Source organism: Cephus cinctus, unplaced genomic scaffold (genome assembly GCF_000341935.2).
Source record: "Cephus cinctus unplaced genomic scaffold, Ccin1 Ccin1_scaffold0401, whole genome shotgun sequence".
Taxonomy (NCBI): Eukaryota; Metazoa; Arthropoda; class Insecta; order Hymenoptera; family Cephidae; genus Cephus; species Cephus cinctus.
In genome coordinates this window covers 1,212,775-1,232,129 of record NW_014333085.1, presented here as the reverse complement: position 1 = coordinate 1,232,129, position 19,355 = coordinate 1,212,775, and the positions used below count along the sequence as shown (strand labels likewise).

The following is a 19,355-nucleotide window of genomic DNA, read 5'->3' as shown; positions in this document are numbered from 1 at the left end:
AACACACTTTAACTCTATTGGAATATTTCCATTGAACGATCATTTTTGATCGTCCATTTCTTAAGAATCTGTCCTTCGCTCAAATTCATTGAAGATTCATGAAAGTATTACCAACCCTTCTCTTTAATTTAGATGAATAACCCAAAGCAACAATGGAATTTCCATTCTTAATTTTAACCTCAATTATTCCGACTAATAAGCATGTGTTCATTTATGAGTTTCGCCAATATGAAACGTGCGAGAATGTCTGAGAGATGTTTTTCGCGATCTTCGAAGAATGACACACGTATTTGAGCAAATGATTTTTAGCCTGAGATGAAGAAGAGTAACAGAGTGATGCCAGTACTTGAAGATTCTACGAATTCTATGGACTCTATGGAATATAAGAAGTGTACTAAGATATTAGAGCACGTATAACGTCCAAAAACGTAAAGATATTTTGCTAGCCTTAAGGGGGAATAAGTGCCAAAATATGGAGTCTTCTCGAGAATTTTCTCAAAAGTTCACCTGAGAAAGGGTTCTGTCATTGAAAGTGACTCCGACAACAAGGCCGAGTAATGATTCACAACCATACTAGATGTGTGGGGAATGATAAGGTGCCCTTACACCTCGTTTCTATGAAAGATCATTGGCTTGAGGTGTACGGTGCACGTTTCACGAATCCCATTGAAAAATTAACTAAAACTTCCCTAATGCTATGACTTGTGTTCTAACGTTGAACATGGCATGTAGCGCCCACGTACAAAAATCGTAACAATTTCATATATATATATATATATCAATTTTAATAATATTCACAGGCAAAACTTAGCTCATCTTAATCTAGATTATTAATCGCCTGAGGATCTTGTTGCGCGTCAGACAATCGACTTAAATTTAATTACGCGATCTTCATTCTTTTGATTTTTTTTTTAAGTAAAACTTAAATACTTTCTGTATCCACATAAATTTTCGTTTGATCGGACGCGTAACAGGAATCTCAATAAAATCTATAATCTCCGTGATTTATTATCGGTTTAGCATTTTTAAGGGTAGCTTAACGTGATTACGTGACTTTATCTTCTCCTTTAAGCTAATTACAGCTGCGTAGTTATACTTAACGTTTAACTTGTTATCAATTTATTTGTTAGTAGGAAGGCGCCCCTAAATCGCGTTCTTGCTTTATTTTACAGATTAACTTTAATCAGAATACTGGTAGATGATTGAGTGTGAGCTTTACGCGATCCAGCTTACTTTACCTCATAAATTTAAGATACCCTTTTTGACTTAGCACTCGTCATTCTAAATTCACGCAGTTTTACTCTCGTCATTCGCATACTTTCTGGCATTGATATAATAATCATAAATATTGGTAGACGATGGAATTCTTACCATTATCAATGAAAACCTATTTGATTGTATCCCGCTACAATATTTAAGGTTTTCCCAATCAGTGCGCCACACCATTGTCTTATGCTTGACACAGAAAATAAATCCCTTCTAGAATATCATACATTAATCCGTGAGTGATATAATTTTTCTAAAGAGCGTCCAAACACCGAATGCCTATTTGAGATTGATGCCATAATTGTCAACTTTTCAAAATTGAAGTATACCGAAGAAATATCATGCAACTTTACTATATTCGTTTATTTCGTGCAAATTTAAGATATTCTTAGGGTTAAGTTTTGATCGTAAAGTGGCCTGGTGTTTAAAAAGCGACTGGATATCAAGTCTGAAGGCGCAAATACACAAGTGTGTAATAGGAAGAGGAAAGAAATGTTCCAGCAGGAAGTTAACGTGGTTGGAATTCGGTCAGAGAATAATATCGACTGAAACGTAACAATGGTCTAGCCATGTGATCTTTTAAACCTGAGCCAAGCGTGGCTAACAGTGAGTCGAGGGTCGGCGCCACTTCTTAAATTGAAAATATCAAGTAAACTAGATTCCTTCAACGGTTCTTCCGGCGTCACTCCCGCGCAGGGGGGTGCGCCCTTGGTAGCAGTCAGTATTCCTCTTCGTCCTCCTCGAATTCGTCCTCCCTCAGGATGCTAAGCAATAAGACTCCGTGTAACCCATGATGCAGTTACTCCAAATCTACTTACGCAAATCATTCCGGAGTTGCAACTTTCCCTCAGGCAATTTCATCCCAGTGAAATACATAATGTCATTATAAGCTTTTACGTAATTCAAATCATTAATAATGCGTCTCCGTAATGATTCGTCAAACAAAAATGAAAGAACATCTAGCCCTGTGGCACTGCATACATACACGTTACTTACTCTTCCTTCCTTCCGTACTTCTCAATTAAATTTCTTCCCGAACCTCCGCAAGTTTTGCCCATAGTGGGACAGTACCAGTAACACAAGACGCCCAGAGAAACAGCAAAGAGCACGATAGGCGTAACCAGTGCCAAGACCAAGTGCCTCAGATTTTCATCCCAGGAATATCTGTGTGGAACCAAACATACGTGTTATCACTGACGTTATCAGAATTTTTTTAAGTCAAAACGATTTACCTTGCAACCACAGTCTCAGGATGCGTTCTGCTATAGTAGCAAGGAAAGATTTTTCCCAAATTGTTATATCCAAACTTCTTGGAAAATTCCGAACAATTGACTCGAGGTGGATAACCGCAGCCTTCCGTATTAACAAAAAATTTTGTATCAGCAACGTCCCACGGAACCGAACCCGCTGGCTTCGCCATGAACTCGTCATACGGTATCCTGGAGTAGTTCACCCTGATCTGATGACATCGAAGTGCAGCACTGGTACAGCCTACATTTTCATTGAAATTAGTAAACTATCGGGTAACACAGCTTTCGTATCGTTATACCTTCTCGACAACTGGCCCAGGAGCAATTCTTCAGTCCCTCGGCGTAGACGTGATCGGTCGCAAGGCAGGCCACCGGGTGCGGCGAGAAATCAGCAAGAATTGTCGAAATTGCCGGCTCGACGACGAAGGGTATCAAAAAGAGGAAGGCGAAAACAGCCAAGATGGCGGTAGTCCCAAGGCACAAGGAGGTGTAGAACTTGGCCTTTTCCATCAAAGTGACGACCTCCACCACTGGCAGCACTCCGCCGCCAGTGCTGGACTTGACCTCGCCTTCCTGGGCGCCCATGATAACCGTCGATTCGTCCGAATCAATGATTAGGCTGTTTCCTGGGTCGTTAAGACCCGACGTTTTCTAACGAAAAAAACGTACAACTATCCAAATCACCCTTATCCCTGTCTTCTCGCCGTAGCACGTTAAGCACGATCCTCCAAGAGTATCTTGAGTCAAGTAAAAGTCATCGCGATTCAATCATCTATCAGCAAGCCGTTTTGCTTTTTCGCTCGAACGAAGCGTGTACTAAATTTTTAATAAACTCCTAGCTAGTGTCGCGCAGCGAGCTGAGAAAACTCGAGTCAATTGATCGATCAACGATTCGAGTACGTGTGCGAGATTCGCGAAATTATTATCCAATTTATTATTATCCAACACGCTCGAATTTTCTTCTATTTGCGAGATACGCGAACAGCAGACAATTTGCTATGTACGAGATAAGAGCGACGAGACGGGTGGATGGAGACGTCGCACGAGGATCATTCTTCGGTCAACAGCAGATCCTCCGGAACAAATGACAACAGCTCCTTCCGGTAAGTCGCCGATCCAGCGAGCGCAGCTTCCTCGTGTCTTCGACGTTTCGCCTTGAGTCAACACGCGTGCATGCTTTCGAAATGTGCGGGCAGTGCGAGTATCGAAAAATCTTAATATTTTTCTCTTTTTTTTCTTTCTTTATATCTCTTTTATCTGTAGAAGTGTAACAATAAGAATTTTAATCACGCGTTCCCCTCCCCCCCCCTCCCCCGGAGCTCAGTAGTGCCCACGTAGGGAGAATATCGACTGACGAGCCGGACTCTCCTCCAGGAGGGGAATGCCTGAAATAAAAAAGACGTCGAGAAAGAAGATATAATTTTCATTCTTGCATTCAATTTCGATGTACGTCACATTAAAAATGAAACAAGATGTAGATACGTTCTTTTAGAAAATCTATGAAAATCCAGTCAGCAATGTTAGCACGTATAAAAGTGAAAACGGCTCTTTGTCATTTTCAGCGTGGACAGATCTAACGATCGAGAGACTCGCGTGAGGTTGCTAATCTAACTAATTTATCTATCAATTCTATTCTCCCTCCAGAGGCTGACATTGAGTCATACGAGACACACGGTTACTGAGGTATTTGATATGACGAATCTTACGTGACGGATCTCAGAGCGCCATAACAGAATCTCCCCCTCCGGCGTCCCCTAAGTTACCAGAGGCGCTTTTCTCGATCGACGTCAAAGCCCCGGGTGAACCTTTGAATCTCATTTTGGCGTCGTCGCCGACGACCACAGTGCGCTGACAGAGAATCAGGGTGAGACAGCTGATGATGAAGAGAATGCTTGGCAGTATAAAGGCGATTAGGAATTCCTTGTAGGTTGTGTCAAGATCGAATCGGGACACGACCACTCCCGTGTTCCCTTCCGCGTAGTAGCACGGGAATCTTGCTCTCGCGTTATGATCGGTCCCGTCTTTTCCATATTCGCGTAAGAACTCTTTGCACTCGTCCCGAAGCGTATTGACGCAACCTTCGAGATTGATCAGGAGCTTGCTGTCGTTGGCGATCAAGAGATCCTGCTCGGGCGGCGCGATCATCCTGGTCTCGTCGAGAGGCTTGGTGGCAAATATGTTCAGATAGGAAAGATAGGTGAAATTGGTTAGATCGGTCAGCATGTCCTTCTCGAGAACGGAGCCGTTGATGCAGTCGACCGCCTCGACGCCCAGGGACGTGTTGTATATCCCGTAGCAGGAGGCCATCATCACGTCGCCCCGGTCCTCGTTCCATATCTCTCTTCCGGTCTCGACGTCTATGGCCCTCTCGCACTGGCTCAGGTACACCTTGTCGCCGCTCATGAGTATCATGTTCTTGTTCCGCGTCGGTATGTCGACGCACCTGCGATCGCAGTTGTACGGAGTCCGTATCTTCTCGCAGGTGCCCCTGTTGCAGTTGAAGAGGCCGTCGACGTCTATGCACGTGATCTTGCCGCGACGACCGGAGCACTTGAGTGGAGGGTCCGTGTCCTTGAACATGCACTCGAAGGCGTCCGTTATATTGATACACATACCCATCGTGCAGTTGAAGGTCCCCGTCAGGTTACGACACTCGTCCGCGATGCAGCGCGACTTCTTCGCGTTCTCCTGGTCTATGCCGTAGCAGGTCTTGTTCGCCGTGTTGGTGCAATTCGCGAGGAGTATCGTCGATCCGTTTCTACGCAGGTTGACGTAGATCTGAATGCAGGCACCGGAGGTCTTCGAGAGACACCACTCGCCGCAGCTGCCCCAGTCGCAGGTGTCCTTGTTGATGGCTCTGGTGGTCGTGCACATCACGGGGACCTCGCTGATGCCAGACTGGAACGCCCTGGTGCTCGGCATGTAGATGGCGACGGTCAGGTAGACCAGAGCGACGGAGGAGAGGACGGCTGTCATCTGGCAGATGCATATTGTCCCACATATGCGACCGTCCTGGGGCGGTATCACGAGATCCTCGACGGGCACCTGTTTCGGCATGGTACCGTCTTATCGGCGGCCCTTGTTATCGCACCTGGTTAACGAGGAAGACCAAAGGCTATCCCCGAGCCTTTACATCCCCGTTCACTCGTTCCTCGGACACTCTCGACAAATTTAGTTTGATTTTTACCGCAGGACGAGTCCACCCGCGCGCGATCACGCCTCCTCGCGAATGCGCCGGAGCTTTCACGCGCAACGATCGATTCGACGAGCTTGCGCAGAAGAATTCGAGAGTTGCTCTATGCCGCAGTGACGTCAGGCTATGTCGCCCTATCTCAACCGACGACGCAGACACCCTGGTACGCTGGTGCCCCTTGTATGCCACGATGCCGTGCCTTCTTGCCACCCTCTGTAAAGTCCCTCTGGGCTTCGGCAGAATCGACGGGGTCGAGTCCCTTTGCCAGGTCGCGGAACCACCTTTCGAAATTCCTCGTTAATGCAGCAACCTGACGACACTTGCCACTTTCAAGAATTTTGCGTCAGGGCGCAAGCTCCATGATACTTTTCGCTACTCGTGTCCCTTGCATCCCCCTCGTCCTGTCTCCTTCAACTCGCCCCATGAGACTTGACTCCTGCATCCCTTCTACATCCTCCCTGTGACGTCTGACTGGATCACCGTTCCATTGATGCCTCGATAACTGGGACATCTTTGCTCTCCAGTCTCGTTCTACCGCTATGATTGTAATTCCCTGCGAATCTCATAAGTTTTATAAAACGTAGACAAGCCACCAAGGAACTTTGTGGTTCGTTGAAAGAACATCGCGAATTCGAACGTACATGGTTTTCAGTGATCCCCGATGCTATTACAGGAGTGTGTCATGGCGCCACACGGGTTTTCAACTAGGTTACCTGAGTGGCAGGTGCTCCGTGAGAGAACTATAAAGTTTTATGCCGCTACTGAATTTACTTTGATATCGCTCGCCGAACGGTTGTAGGTTAGGGCAGGGTTACATTTTCCGATCAAACGAATAAAAGGTAATGGCAGGGTCTCCTCGGTGTAGGCATCTACGTACATTTAGGCCGATCCATATCGAAGGCTGCTATACCTCTGACATAGTTTTTATCTTAATTGGTCCTAGCGACGGGTTGGCATAGTTCGACATGAAGAGAAATAAAGCGTTGAAGTGAGGCTTAGCGCGTTAGCACGTTATGTATTTAGTAGTTTATCGAACGCTGTACTCAGACAGCATGGCGCCTAAGCTTTGTCCTATTCCTTGTACCGCATAGCCGGCTCGACATGTTGCTTTACACTTTCCACCCTCCTGATATCATTAAATATTTATTTCTCTAATTATTTAAATATGAACACCACTCTCTCGTGAGTTTTTATGCCAACTTACTGCCAACTTCTCTTTTTCTCGTATCTCTGTCTCTGTTCCACCGACTGGCAATGGGCATATTGGTGCATTATTGGACGCAGGCTTATGCCGTTACGCGAATGGATCTTATTCGTTAAACTGATAATATTCACTGATGACTCGAGGGACATGATCTTGCATTTTATGCAAAATTTCGATGTTGACCAGAACCTAATATAAGAACAAACCCAAAAGGACAGACTTTCGAATAGGTTATGGTACTGAATTATTTTAAGTCAACTTGATCGATTCATACACGGAGGAGTAGCTAGTGACCCACCCAAAGTACACTACTACCATCTATTGTTACATGCCTCTAGCTAAAATATGGTAAACAATCGTTAAATCATTTGATGCTAACATTGCTGACTCTCGATAGATCACTGGATTCACTTATTTTTCATGGAAATTTGTCATTATGTACACGTATGATTAGTCCAAGGTATCGCGCAGCACTTGCATTTATATAATTCTAGGAGATTGTAGAAAGTAATTGGCGAGTCGATCGATTTTTTTCCAACTACTATCTGTCCTCATTTGATTTACCGCGTTCTCAATGCCCGACAAATTAGTAATAATTTAAGCAGTTTCGTATCCAGCGATTAAAAATACCTCGACCTGCTTCTCGTAGTCAGGGAAACGATATCTCTCCAAGAATACACATTCTAAAAGAAGTGCTGGCACCAGGAACTGATATGGAGAATATTTGACACTCTGTTCGATGAATTAAAATAATCCAGTTTTATGCTAAAATCGAATCTAGGTGAAGTTCGACTTTTTATATTAATAAAAGTGGAACAATTTTTTATTTTAACTGCCAACAACCACCTGTCAAGAAGCAAACATATTGTTTACATGGCAGTATCGTTTGATTTCATAATCGCATAACCCTCACAACTAAACACTACCAACACGGCACACCGATCGATAAATGCAAAATCCACGCACGCACTCTTACCACGTATAAATAGCTGAAACTTGTAACTTACGTATTTTCACGTAGAATCGCAAGATTTTCTTCACGAAAAAATGTCACTTCTCGCAGTGGTGCTTTCGTAAGGGAAACAAATATGGCGGTATACCTGAAACGACGGTGGCGCCATCTGAGAGTTGCCGTATCGTATTAAAAAATCAATACCAAGTAGCACCACCACCGTCGCAGCGCTCTACCGACACATTCCCAGAGTCACTTCAATGGAAGCACGTTTGCCAACGGAGAAGCTACTGGCAGAAAAAAAAGGTGCTTTGAATGGGAATCGGAAAATCAGATTTCCTGATGCCGTTAAAGCAAAGCCATCTATTGTCAAGCCGTTACCAATGTTTCTGCCTTTCATCGAGAATGTTTGTCCACGGCAAACAGCACCTTTTCATACCGACTAATTCCTGGAAGAGACTCGCCCACCGGATAAAATTCTTCCTCATACCTCTTCTCAGCCACCAAATCGCACTGAGATATTTCACATTTACACACTGTGGGATTTCTTGAAGAATTCCAACTGCTCTAACAGCCGCATAAAGCCGTTGTACGTAAGAAGGCGTATATCTTTGAAATTTAAACAGACATTCCGATTACAGGTAATTCGTTCCGTGTTAAAGTGCATTGCAAAAGCAACGTGACCGTGCAAAGATTTCTGATATTAAACAATGCCGCATCTCTTCACCCGACCCCGTTTCCTTATGAATAATTAAAGTGGGCCGAAAATGCACTTCGAGCCAGTCGTTATTAATTGAAAAAATTAATACTCGCTCGATTACATTAAAATGTCGATATATTTGCACTACTTAAAATTAGTCTCCACGATAACGTAAATTACGTATAAAATTTGTAAACCAATGACTGTGTTGGATTTTCATAATGGATATCCGTGCACGTACGTAAGCTAGGGATGCGGCACACAGGCATATCTGCTCCCATAAATAGAGAGCTATTTCCAATATCAGCAATAACCCCGGCATAAAAAGCTATCCAAGAGAAATGAGTAGCGGTAGCATTTCTATCGGCAATTACCGATCGCCACTGGCGTGTCTATATTATAAAAAGAAAAGCTGTGACCATTTCTTGATTACTTTATCGATATTATTTTTTTCAAAATATCATAAATAATTCCACTGAGACTGTAGAGTCTTCAGTGTTTCCAGAGTGTCTATAAACAACGTTCGTTCTGTTTAAATAGTTAGCTACGACCTGGATACTTACGTGGACTGGAGAATCCTTGCCAATTAATGGATAAGAGTTATCGGCGTCATTTGCATGTGACTGAGAGATATCTCCGAGCCATTGAATGTACGTGGCAGGGCAGTAAGGCATTTGGCCCACGTTTGGCCCACATTTTGGTACATTGGCTCACAGCCAAAATCCTCCGACAAGCCCACTTTCTGGAAGAACCCCAGAAATTTCTAAGGTCAACCTCTCACTGGCGACCATTGTGAGTTCGCGAGGAATTCCCGTGAAACTCAGGTACTATAATACGGCGACACTGAGTGCGGCTTTCGCGTAGTTACACACTCTAGAAAACAAGAGTGAGAAATTAGAATACACCGAAAGGGTCAAAGGGTAAGTACTACCGGCAGTTCTTAGCTGTTTCGATAAAACCATAGAAATTTCCAAAAACTTTTCAATTATCATGAATCAACACCAGCTTGTAATGTCAATATCACTGGGTGACAATATTCTTATCAAAGTTTCATCTTAATTATTTCTCAAACTCCAATACATTCTTGCTGGTTATAATTTTCTGCATCATCAAAAAAAAAAAAAAAATCAAAAAAATATCACACGATATTATACAAGCATTGTACCGAGCCACCAAGCACGAAGTACGGGCTATGAGTGACATTGCGCAATGCGCGTCCAGAAGCAAAATACACAATGCAACATAACGATCCGTTCTAGAGTGAAGTTGCAATTGTTGGAGGAAAGAGGTTCTATCACGCGAATTCGAGGAAAACTCTTTGCCAATTAAGGGACTGGTTCGTGTTGTCCTAGTCCTTTATACTCGTTCCCTGCTAGGCTCGTATCAAAGTTTCAAGTGGGTCGTTATTTCTGCCAAAGAGATTTTTTATCATTTCCCTCGAATCATCGAAGATGAAAAATCGTTGCCCGATCTTCGTTAGAGAAGCCAGCAGCCTGAGCACTCGACTGTCTCTCTCGAGTGTTGCTCGACTGTCAATGTACCGAGAGTTAAGAAGTCCTCCAGACAAGAGTCTGTTCTAGGGTTGTTGGTCCTGCAACGTATCGATCGGTTTATAATGACTTGATGGCAATTCACTCTCGTCTTTGTCATCTCGGAAATTCTCTTGGCCGGTTAAAATAATTCAGAAAAATAAACTTTACATCCGTCCGAAGGACAGGTCTCGAAACTCGCGCTGGAAGATGCTGCGATTAAGGCTGAACGAGTGCCTCGAATAATGTTTTCGAGTTAGCCGGATAGAAGAGGACGTACGAAGAGTTAATTGCTCACAGCAGGTAACACGTAAATAGGCCTAACAGCCTGGTATGCAGATATCAGGATATTACCTAGCCGTACGGCTGCACTCTCGTTATCTACCCTTGATCGTGTTTTCCTTCGTCTCAGCGTAACGGACTGAAGGAGACCAGACAAATTCTTTGTAGGTACATTATTTCGTTAGACCTTTGAGAGCAGAAGGACACATACGACTGAGGGCCGAGGCTGCTGAAATTATAACGAATTATCATTTGCTCGAATGCAACGAAGGGCTGGACGAATTATTGCGAAAGGTACGTACGTGGGCTGACTTTGAGAAAAATATAAGTAGAGGTTTTCTTGTACGCCGACCCGTTGTGAATGAATAATAACTAGCAGAACGGGCCAGGCGCTTTGAGCTTAGACGGGGGACGCCCTGGACGCCGCGGCGGTCGATGCCACCATTTGCCGCCGCGGCGCTCGTGTCGCCTGAAAATAAGCTCGCCCAAATGCTCGCCTCTGCAGTAGCCCGGCATCCGCCGCCGCACTAAGGATTATACCTTGTAGTGTTAACCGAGGACACAGGGAGACAGTGAGGAGAAGGAAAGGGAGAAGGACAAGGCGAGAGAGAGAGAGAGAGAGAGAGAGAGAGAGAGAGAGAGAGAGAGAACGAAACAGAGAAAGCCAAAGAAGAGAAGAAAGAAAGGAAGAACCCGAAACGTCCTTACAGTCAGTTCAGCGAGGTTTGTGCTGGACGAGAGCTGGATAATAATATAAGAGTATTAAGGAGTGAGAGAGACCTTAGGGAAATAAATAGTCAAAGAAGACAGGTGAGGGGTGCCCTGACGCTTGGCGATCGAGAGAGGAAGAATCGAAAGGACACGAGAGGAAAGGATCGAAGGAAGAAATGAAAGAGAACGAAGGGAGAGGGAAGGACGAGATGTCCTGAGGAAAAATATATTAGGAAAGAAAAGTGGGTGTCGTCGTGGGACAAATGTGCAGGGTGTACAGTGTCAGAGACAGTGCTTTCTGAGGGAGCCCAGAGAGAAAAGGGGAAGGACGTGGAGAAATAAAGGGGAATCAGGAGTGAGAGGAGGAGGATGCGGGGCCAGAGGAAGGGGGCGAGAAGCCCCAATCGTTTCTCTTTATAGGGGGTAGATCATTATCAACGTTCCCTCCAATATATTTTTTTAACCTGGTCCAACCAAACGACTTTCCGGGAAGGTTCGTCCAGATCGTGAGGGAAAGTCAAAATGTCATAGTGCGAACAGCGTCGAACCTCGAGGAAGACGTCGAGCGATCTTAGAGACCTCCTGGAGCCCCGGAGGCTTCGCTGTTCTACCGCGAAGGCAAAGGTGGAAAAACGGTGCGTCGATGGCTCTGAATTTTTCATAAGACAGACCCTCTTACGCTATAGCACTTTCTTCGTCGACTCTTGGCGTGCCGGAAATATCGGTGGCTCCTACTCGCGATATCAATGTGGTCGATGAGACCTCATCGAGGCTCAAGTTCCGGGTTCGGTCTTCCTTGTGCCAAGACACACGCGTTTGCTATTGTCTCGGTGTGTTTGCGTGGAGGAAGGTCCCACCGGCCAATCAGTCTGATCCAATAAAGCAAAGCGGCCGTTTACTAGGGAATTAACGTGGTCGGCCGGTGCTGATCCTTAAACACGATATATCACGTCCTGCGACGTCTCCTTTGAATTCGCCGACGGTAAAATCGAAATGATTAGGCTGACGCGAGAATGAACCTCGGGCGAAATCGCGCGGGGTTCACAATGAGGGTCGGCGCGCACGGCCGCGCCAATTGCGGCATCACTTTCCGGAAGGAAGTTTCTTTAGTACGAAAATCAGTGATAAACGACCATTGAGATGCGCTGGGAAAATTTACATTTCTTTCCCCTTTGCCTTGGCTGAAAGGAACTTTGGACTATTTGACGAATCGGTGATTAACGTCAGCTTGTGTCTCTTTTACAAAGTACTTTTTTTTTCTCCAATTCACGTAATACGATCGCGACGAGATCTTCCTGCGAAAGTGGTTGGGTTGCCGAAGAAGCGGACAGACGAGAAGGAAAAGGTGGGCAATGAAAAGTACAAACGGATTTCCTAAGAGAAACATTCGTAGATCGCTCGACTCTTGGACGTGTTACGTCACGAGAAGTAACGTCCGCTAAGGATCATTAGACGCAGCACTGCCGGGGTTCTCCAAGATGGCGGACGAGAAAGAGAAGCAAACATTCCTGCAGAAGCTACTGTTCTACACAACCGCCTTCTTCATCCTCCTTGGCACCTTCAGCCTCTTCGCCTTCCTCTTCTTGGTCCCCTTCGTCATCGATCCCGCCTTCACCACAATCTTCATGCAGTTCGATACGCGTCCGGCAGAATGCGTCACCATCGACGTTGAGTCCAGGAGAGGTGAACAACATATCGGTCTTTTCATCGTATAAATGTCCTTTTCGTTCTTCTGCATGATCTTCTTCACGTGTCATTCGATCTCTTTACAATGATTCTCTTGTCTCCTTCTCTTCTTCTTCTTCGTCTTGAACAAAGTCCAAATGCCGAATGACAAAGATAGCAAGTAGACTCACGAGATCGTCAAAAAAATATTTCTTCGATTTATTCCAATTTTTCAATCAATTTTCAAAATCCTTATTCTCGTATTCTACTCTCGTTTCTGGTATGCACGTACGTCACTTCCTTCGTTTTAACGATTCTCTTATTCCGTTGTCACTGCTCTCAGGCCGAATCTCCAATTTGCGCGGTCCGAGAGACTTTCCGCTCGTACGAATCAGGAATGCATGAGAATTTCAAGAAGGAAAGTTCCTCTGCTTCAGCGTATACCTCGTCCATTGTTTTTCTTCCCCAAAAATTATTCTTACGTCGTTGCCAGTAACGTTGTCGCGGGAGCGATCTTTGCCATTTTCGAAATTTTATTATTTCTCCAAGTGCTTTGGGAAAATTCGATTAAACGGTTCATCTTGGTATCCATAGAGTCAGATCCAATCAGCTGCAAGAAATAAATCCCCACAAAGGGCAGTCGATTGTCGGGGGTGACGCGTTAGCGTAAAAAAAAAAAAAGACACCGACGCCAATCGACAAGTCGCCAATTGCGAGTCGGCCAACTTTGGAAAAACTTCTGTTGCCCCCACTTCTTCTTCTTCTTTTGGAAGCGCAATTTCATTAATTAGTTGGCCGAGACGACCTTTGGAATGGGAACTTTCGAACTAGAATTACTCGAGGGCCGGAGGTGGCGATATCAGGGACGCTGCCAGACAGAATCTTCCCTAGAGAAAATTTCAGAAATTCTAGTCTTTACTACAGCATTGTCAATTCCGGATCCTTCATTTTTTGGACTGCACAAAAATTTCCCCAATTTTTCAATGTCCCATTAGATCTGAATAGCTGAAACCGTTCTGAGGTTATGGAAACTTAAGGCTACCCTTATGCCATATGTGCATGTAACACGTGTGCGACTGTCCCTAAGTGTTCTGAATTTTCAAGGTTTTCGCAACATCTGTTTGTCTTGATCGTTCAGTGGCAAAGTTTCTTCTGTATAATTTCATTATTTGCAAAGATAGTATTTGCATATGGGTAATCCCCTTTTATTCACATTCGGTCACTGTTATATTTTTCATTTTTTATCTCTTTCACCTCGACAGCCCGACGTGTAATTAAAATGGACCATTCGTTGGGAAAAAGAAAGAGTAGAGAATTATATCGTATAGAAGGATCGTGAAAGGAAGGGTGTATATGTCCATTGGATGAAATATTCATTTTATCTGGAATAAAAAAAAAAACTGATATTACGCTCGGGTATAGCTGTTATCAATGTAATGGGGATTTACGTATATAGCAATCTGTGATATCTGTTGAACGACTGAAAATAAATTTTCGAAATCATATTACAATCCACATTTGAATTTTATTCCGTATCGAAATTTCCGCTGTTGGCAATATATTTATGAAATTTCGAAAAGTGGAACTGATCGAATTTCTCATTCGTTCTTATTGATTTCCGGCGCCGTAGGAAGCACATCGATATACCAATCACTCGAGCATTTCATCGATCTCCACGATAAAGAATGATTTAGTAAATTTCCGAAAGTCTCCAGGTTTGTCTGTCGCTCGAGTCGAGGTTTAAAGGTCAAAAGTCTCCGTTCTGTACGCATGTGCATAAGTGTTCGTGACGTGTCTGAATGATTTATGGGAATGATCTCATCGTCGTAAATTCAGGTGCAAGCAACTGCTCCTGGACATCGTGTAGAGAAGGGTGCACCAAGGAACTGTATGATTGCACGCAAATACGCGTCAACTACAAGCTTCCGGTGAACACGTCGGAAGCGGAAGAGGACGGGACAGGCGAGGAGGGCAGAGCGGGAGGAGGTGTTGAGGGCGACGAAGATGCGAAATCGCGATACGAGAGAGCCCTCAGGGAGTACGACTACGCGGAGGACATCGACGATGTCTTCGACGAGGACGGAGACTCTGGACTACCAAAACCCTTCCCTACAGGTATCATCGTCAACCCTTACTGGTAGCCAGCCCCTCGATGGGATTGAAACGAGATAAAAACAAGCCCAGAATGAACTTGAATATTCTCATTTTTCTTTTGTCAAATTTTAATGATCACTGTCAATACTGATCATTCGACCAATCACATCTTCAGGTCTGATGGGCAATGACTCCGAGTGGTACTTCACCGGCGCGAAGCTATTTCCCAACGTAAAAGGCTGTGGATACCCTCCAATGCTGAATTGCAGTAATTTCTACAGGCAATACGCCAATATAGGGCAAAATTTTAGCTGTTACTATTCTAAAGTGGATCCTGGAATCGTCATAAGCGACTTGGACATGTGGCAGGTCTCTGAGGAGAATTTTTTTAAAAGCGTCCACGATCTTCGAATTCGACTCTGTCCTGTCTCTCAATTTTCCTCAAAATTCACTTCTCTCTTTCTTGGCCGTTCGACGCTGCCTTGCACGACAGACTCGAACCAGGCATATACCAAGTTTCCACGTGTAGTTACACTTACGTAACGGAAAGTTCGTTTCTATCGGTATAAATGCATTTCAACGTGAATAGCCGTGCCGACGGCGACGGCGACGGCGACGGCGACAAAGCCGTGAACCGTCGCCCGCGATAAACCAGACTGCCAGGAAATTCCTATCCGTTCTTCGATTCGAAATTCAATCGGGAAACGCGCCCGCGCCCTCCTTTCAATTATTGCGAGTTTCACGATGACGGAAGCGGTGACGTCACTTCCCTTTCACAAGTCGCCAAGCCGTAGTCGGATTATGGCATTCTGTCCATATTGAAATTCTATACGGATTGCGTAGCAATTCCCACGAAGTCACGTATCGAGTGACTGGACGTGATAATTTTTGAAAATCAAGTAAAACCACAAGTTCTCGAATTCTAAGATCGACTTTACCGACGCAAAAGCCAAAAGAGGGTGGGAGGTATTTTTAAGTGAATCTTATCAGGTCAAAATCGTAGGTGCACATGAACCTCGTCTACGCGATGGCCATTCCCATACCGTCTTTCATAATATCGGTGATATACCTCACCATCGCCTACTTCAAGATTTACAACGAAGAGGAGGAGGAGCTCGTGGGTGGCGAAGAGGGCGAGGAGGGCGTCGAGGCCGAAGACAGTAACGCGACGCCGCTTCCCCCCACGAGCGGCGCTTTAACTCCCGGAAGCGAAGTCTTCAGGGAGGACCTCGCCAGTTTCGGTCATCAGCTCAAAGTCGCCATGGCGGATGACATCAGTCGAGAGAGCCTCGACGGAATTCCGAATTCGCTCTCGGTCCAGGGGTAAGCAGTCACCAGTCCTTAATATTTCACCCTACCAGGCGTAAGCCGAACATGACAAATCGAAACAGCCATGCTCGTTTGTCCGACTGTCCCAGAGTCCTTTGGGCTCGTGTGCGTACAATGGTAGAGCGTGTTTTCATGAGAAAAGTGCCTGAGGAAATATTTGCCAAGAGGTTGTCAGTCTACTGGCCGAGGAGACTGTATCAAACCCAAGTGGTAGGAGCTTTGATCGATCATAATCGTACACCGGTAGAAAGCTCAATGTTTATGCTTTGGCCCATTCGACACGAGGACACGGCGACGCACAGTCTCGCACGATCTCTCGTATCTATTATAGCAGACCTACATATATATAGCCCCTTTCCCGGCGCACGAATCCATTCAAAAGAAATCATAGATGGCGGCACGTAAGCCAGGGCCTTTATATCCCTGGACATATATACCTATATATATACTCCGTACTATAGTAACACATAGGGCCAGCGGAAAACAATTACGCAGCAAAGCCAGTCGGTCGGCAAGAAGCAGCAGCTGCTCTGGCGTCTTCCTACTGGCGAATGAAAAGAAGGTTGTTTATGGTGAAGGGTGAAAAAAACATTATTGATTACCCAAAATCCATTTACGAAACTAAAATATTACTGCCAAGAACGCCAACCTACACGGTCGCACGATTCGCCAGTCTCGCGTCCGAGGATACCCGTGTTAATTTGGAAAAACGCGAAATTCTAGGTCAACACACCGCGATCCGATAACCGAAATTACGGGAATATGTAAAAGGGGAGAACCGGCGCGAATCCATTCGGAGAGCCAGCAAACGTAACCTCGTCCGATCAGCCGTCGCGACGCCAGGAGCCTCGAGCATTGAGAAAAATTGAAGGAGCCTTCCTTACCTCTCCCTCCCTCTTCGCCTCTCCCACCCACCAGACGCTCCAATGTCCCGAAGTCTTTTAAAACTGTCGGAGCTTACGACAAACGCTGCTTTACTTCCCTGCCAATCGATATACATTCGTACACCCGTTACACTCGGCCGACGAGCCTCCCTGTGGTATTTGAGTTATGCCAAACCGACCCACGATACGCGATTTCCATCGGTCAAATATTTGACGGCTTTGACGAACCGCTGGGATCGATGGGTAGTCGGGCTATGAATAACATTTATACTAAACGGAAGTTGGGCTATCCGATGACTCCGAGCCGCAGGCAACAATGAAATTAGCCGACACGCCGTCCGTCGAGTCAACGAATGCACAGGGATCGCCGGTACATTGGGTAGGCTCATAGAACGTGGTATGCGGTGTGTGGTATTTGGTACGAAGCGAGTGGGTAGGTGGGCGGCTGGTGTATATAGTGTAGCAGTGCGTGAGGGAGGCCGCCGAGGAACAAGCAAGGACGCAAGCATCGATTCGAGCCCCCAACCTGTCGCCCCAGCCCAATAACCCAACTCGTACGACTCGCCTCGTTTCTGCCCCTACACGGTAAAACGCCTGCTGAGGATTCTAGGTACAGCAAATTGATAATCACTCCGAGCAGGACCCGGTAGGACATTTCAAAATCGCTATGACTTTTTGGTTTAGTCAGTTCTGATAACGTGTAATCAAACTGTTGGAGTTGAGGCTCTCGAAACTTTAGACAGCTGGTCAGTGTCAGTTGGCTGCTAGACGTGCTTCCGGTTAATTGCTAGATTCCACGTAATTAAAAGCCCTTCGAGTACTGACAGCAGGGAATTAACATTTCACTAGTTCTCGACTTGTACATGGAAATTGAAAATCCGTATACTCCGATCTAATGACGGAACTCTTGTTCAATGTGTTTGATAGGAGTATCTGCTGATGTGTAATAAGTGCTGAGGAAGTGCTAAAGTGTTTTTTCATTAAAATCGATTAGCGTGAATGTCAGTGGGGACTTTAATGACTCTCCTAAACGAATTATGAATTATTTCGAAGCTGAGACCCTCCTTTGGCCATTATGGGACTTTATAAGGAGGGGGCGAAGGGGGGAGTCAAAGAGTACTGGTTTACAGATATACAAGTGTCATCATAATTCAATTAAAACTAGGCCTTAATTATCCGAGTATCGTATACATTTTTTTTTAGGTTGTCCAAGAGAAATGGGTTATGGTATACTTATTAATATTTCTTTTTTTTTTTTCAGAAACTTGAGCAAGACGATGACGACGAGTATCTCGACACCCCCTGGGCCGACGGCGGCAGTTTGAAACGTAATTTTCAAGGTTTGAACAATATCACGTGGAAACCCCACTAAATTGACATAATCGAGCAACAGAAAAAGACAGAGAAAGAACAAGGAAATCCCGAGTCATTGAAAAACGCGTGAAAATTGACATTGCTGCTTTAAAAAAGAAAAAGAAAGAAAAATACATCGTACCACGGAGTGAACCAGAGATCCAATGCTCAACAGTTTGATAAACCTTCTTGTAATATCGCTTGACTCGAGTCACAAGCAACGAGGCATTCTTGAAGTACGAATCATAATAACGTTAATTCGGGACTGTCAAAGAAAAAAAAAAAAGAAAAAAAAATGGTGGAAAAAAGTTTATGGGGAGATATTTACGAAAATGAAAATATTGACAAGCACTTTAGAGAATCGTGAAGATAATTAATCCACACGCACACTACTACCCAGTCTAACGAGTTCTCGTATTACCCATAGATATATGATATTTTGTATCCGACATTTTTCTACGTCCAATTAATGGACACATTCTCGCTGTTGATGGGAAACACTTTTGTGACCGTCTCGACGCCAATGGACAATGCCACTTTTTCTCAAATCATCCGGGCATACTGTTAATAAATTCGCATTTAACTATTTATCGCGAGAGATTCGCCTTTACCACGGGACGCGATTCCTTCGCGATTGGCGAATCGCAGGCGTTCACGATTATTCCCAAGTCGCAGTAGACGAGAAAGGAGGAAGACTCGATGATCCAAGAAAGCACAAAGCAACGGCAAGTAGAGTTCTAGCGATGATAAATTTTGAAATTGAAAAATAAAGGTTTTCGGTCATCGAAGGTGTAGTACAAATACGAGTGACACACGTAACTTACTGCACTACGCGTCCTACTGCCGTCGCGCAACACGTGGCATCATTGTATTTATGTATTGTAACGTATCTTTTCTTAACTCAAGACCGATAGCGAAAAATCCGAGAGCGAACTATCTTCGA

The 19,355-nt window shown here is 44.8% G+C and overlaps 3 protein-coding genes across 5 annotated transcripts; 1 reads left to right on the top strand and 2 right to left on the bottom strand.

The window, feature by feature from the left end:
• Nucleotides 1-990: 990 nt before the first annotated feature.
• Nucleotides 991-3,132, bottom strand: LOC107267384 (protein tipE). Of its 2 annotated transcripts, none has more exons than XM_015739010.2 (4): nucleotides 2,816-3,132; nucleotides 2,499-2,757; nucleotides 2,252-2,430; nucleotides 991-2,030 (listed from the first exon to the last, which is right to left on the bottom strand). In XM_015739010.2, exons 1-3 carry the CDS (start codon nucleotides 3,099-3,101, stop codon nucleotides 2,259-2,261), a joined length of 717 nt encoding a protein of 238 aa, XP_015594496.1. In that variant the 5' UTR covers nucleotides 3,102-3,132; the 3' UTR covers nucleotides 991-2,030; nucleotides 2,252-2,258. The 2 variants fall into 2 exon arrangements, with proteins under 2 accessions (XP_015594496.1, XP_015594495.1); XM_015739009.2 differs by having other exon boundaries at nucleotides 2,263-2,430.
• A 632-nt stretch (nucleotides 3,133-3,764) lies between these two features.
• On the bottom strand, nucleotides 3,765-7,098 carry LOC107267382. The gene is made up of 2 exons (XM_015739005.2): nucleotides 4,223-7,098; nucleotides 3,765-3,901 (listed from the first exon to the last, which is right to left on the bottom strand). The coding sequence occupies exon 1, from the start codon at nucleotides 5,571-5,573 to the stop codon at nucleotides 4,233-4,235; it is 1,341 nt and encodes a 446-aa protein (XP_015594491.1). The 5' UTR covers nucleotides 5,574-7,098; the 3' UTR covers nucleotides 3,765-3,901; nucleotides 4,223-4,232.
• A 3,616-nt stretch (nucleotides 7,099-10,714) lies between these two features.
• On the top strand, nucleotides 10,715-18,447 carry LOC107267383 (protein tipE). Of its 2 annotated transcripts, XM_015739007.2 has the most exons (6): nucleotides 10,730-11,510; nucleotides 12,481-12,770; nucleotides 14,589-14,867; nucleotides 15,022-15,215; nucleotides 15,850-16,169; nucleotides 18,321-18,447. In XM_015739007.2, exons 2-6 carry the CDS (start codon nucleotides 12,566-12,568, stop codon nucleotides 18,382-18,384), a joined length of 1,062 nt encoding a protein of 353 aa, XP_015594493.1. In that variant the 5' UTR covers nucleotides 10,730-11,510; nucleotides 12,481-12,565; the 3' UTR covers nucleotides 18,385-18,447. The 2 variants fall into 2 exon arrangements, with proteins under 2 accessions (XP_015594494.1, XP_015594493.1); XM_015739008.2 differs by lacking the exon at nucleotides 18,321-18,447 and having other exon boundaries at nucleotides 10,715-12,770; nucleotides 15,837-16,156.
• Nucleotides 18,448-19,355: the final 908 nt, after the last annotated feature.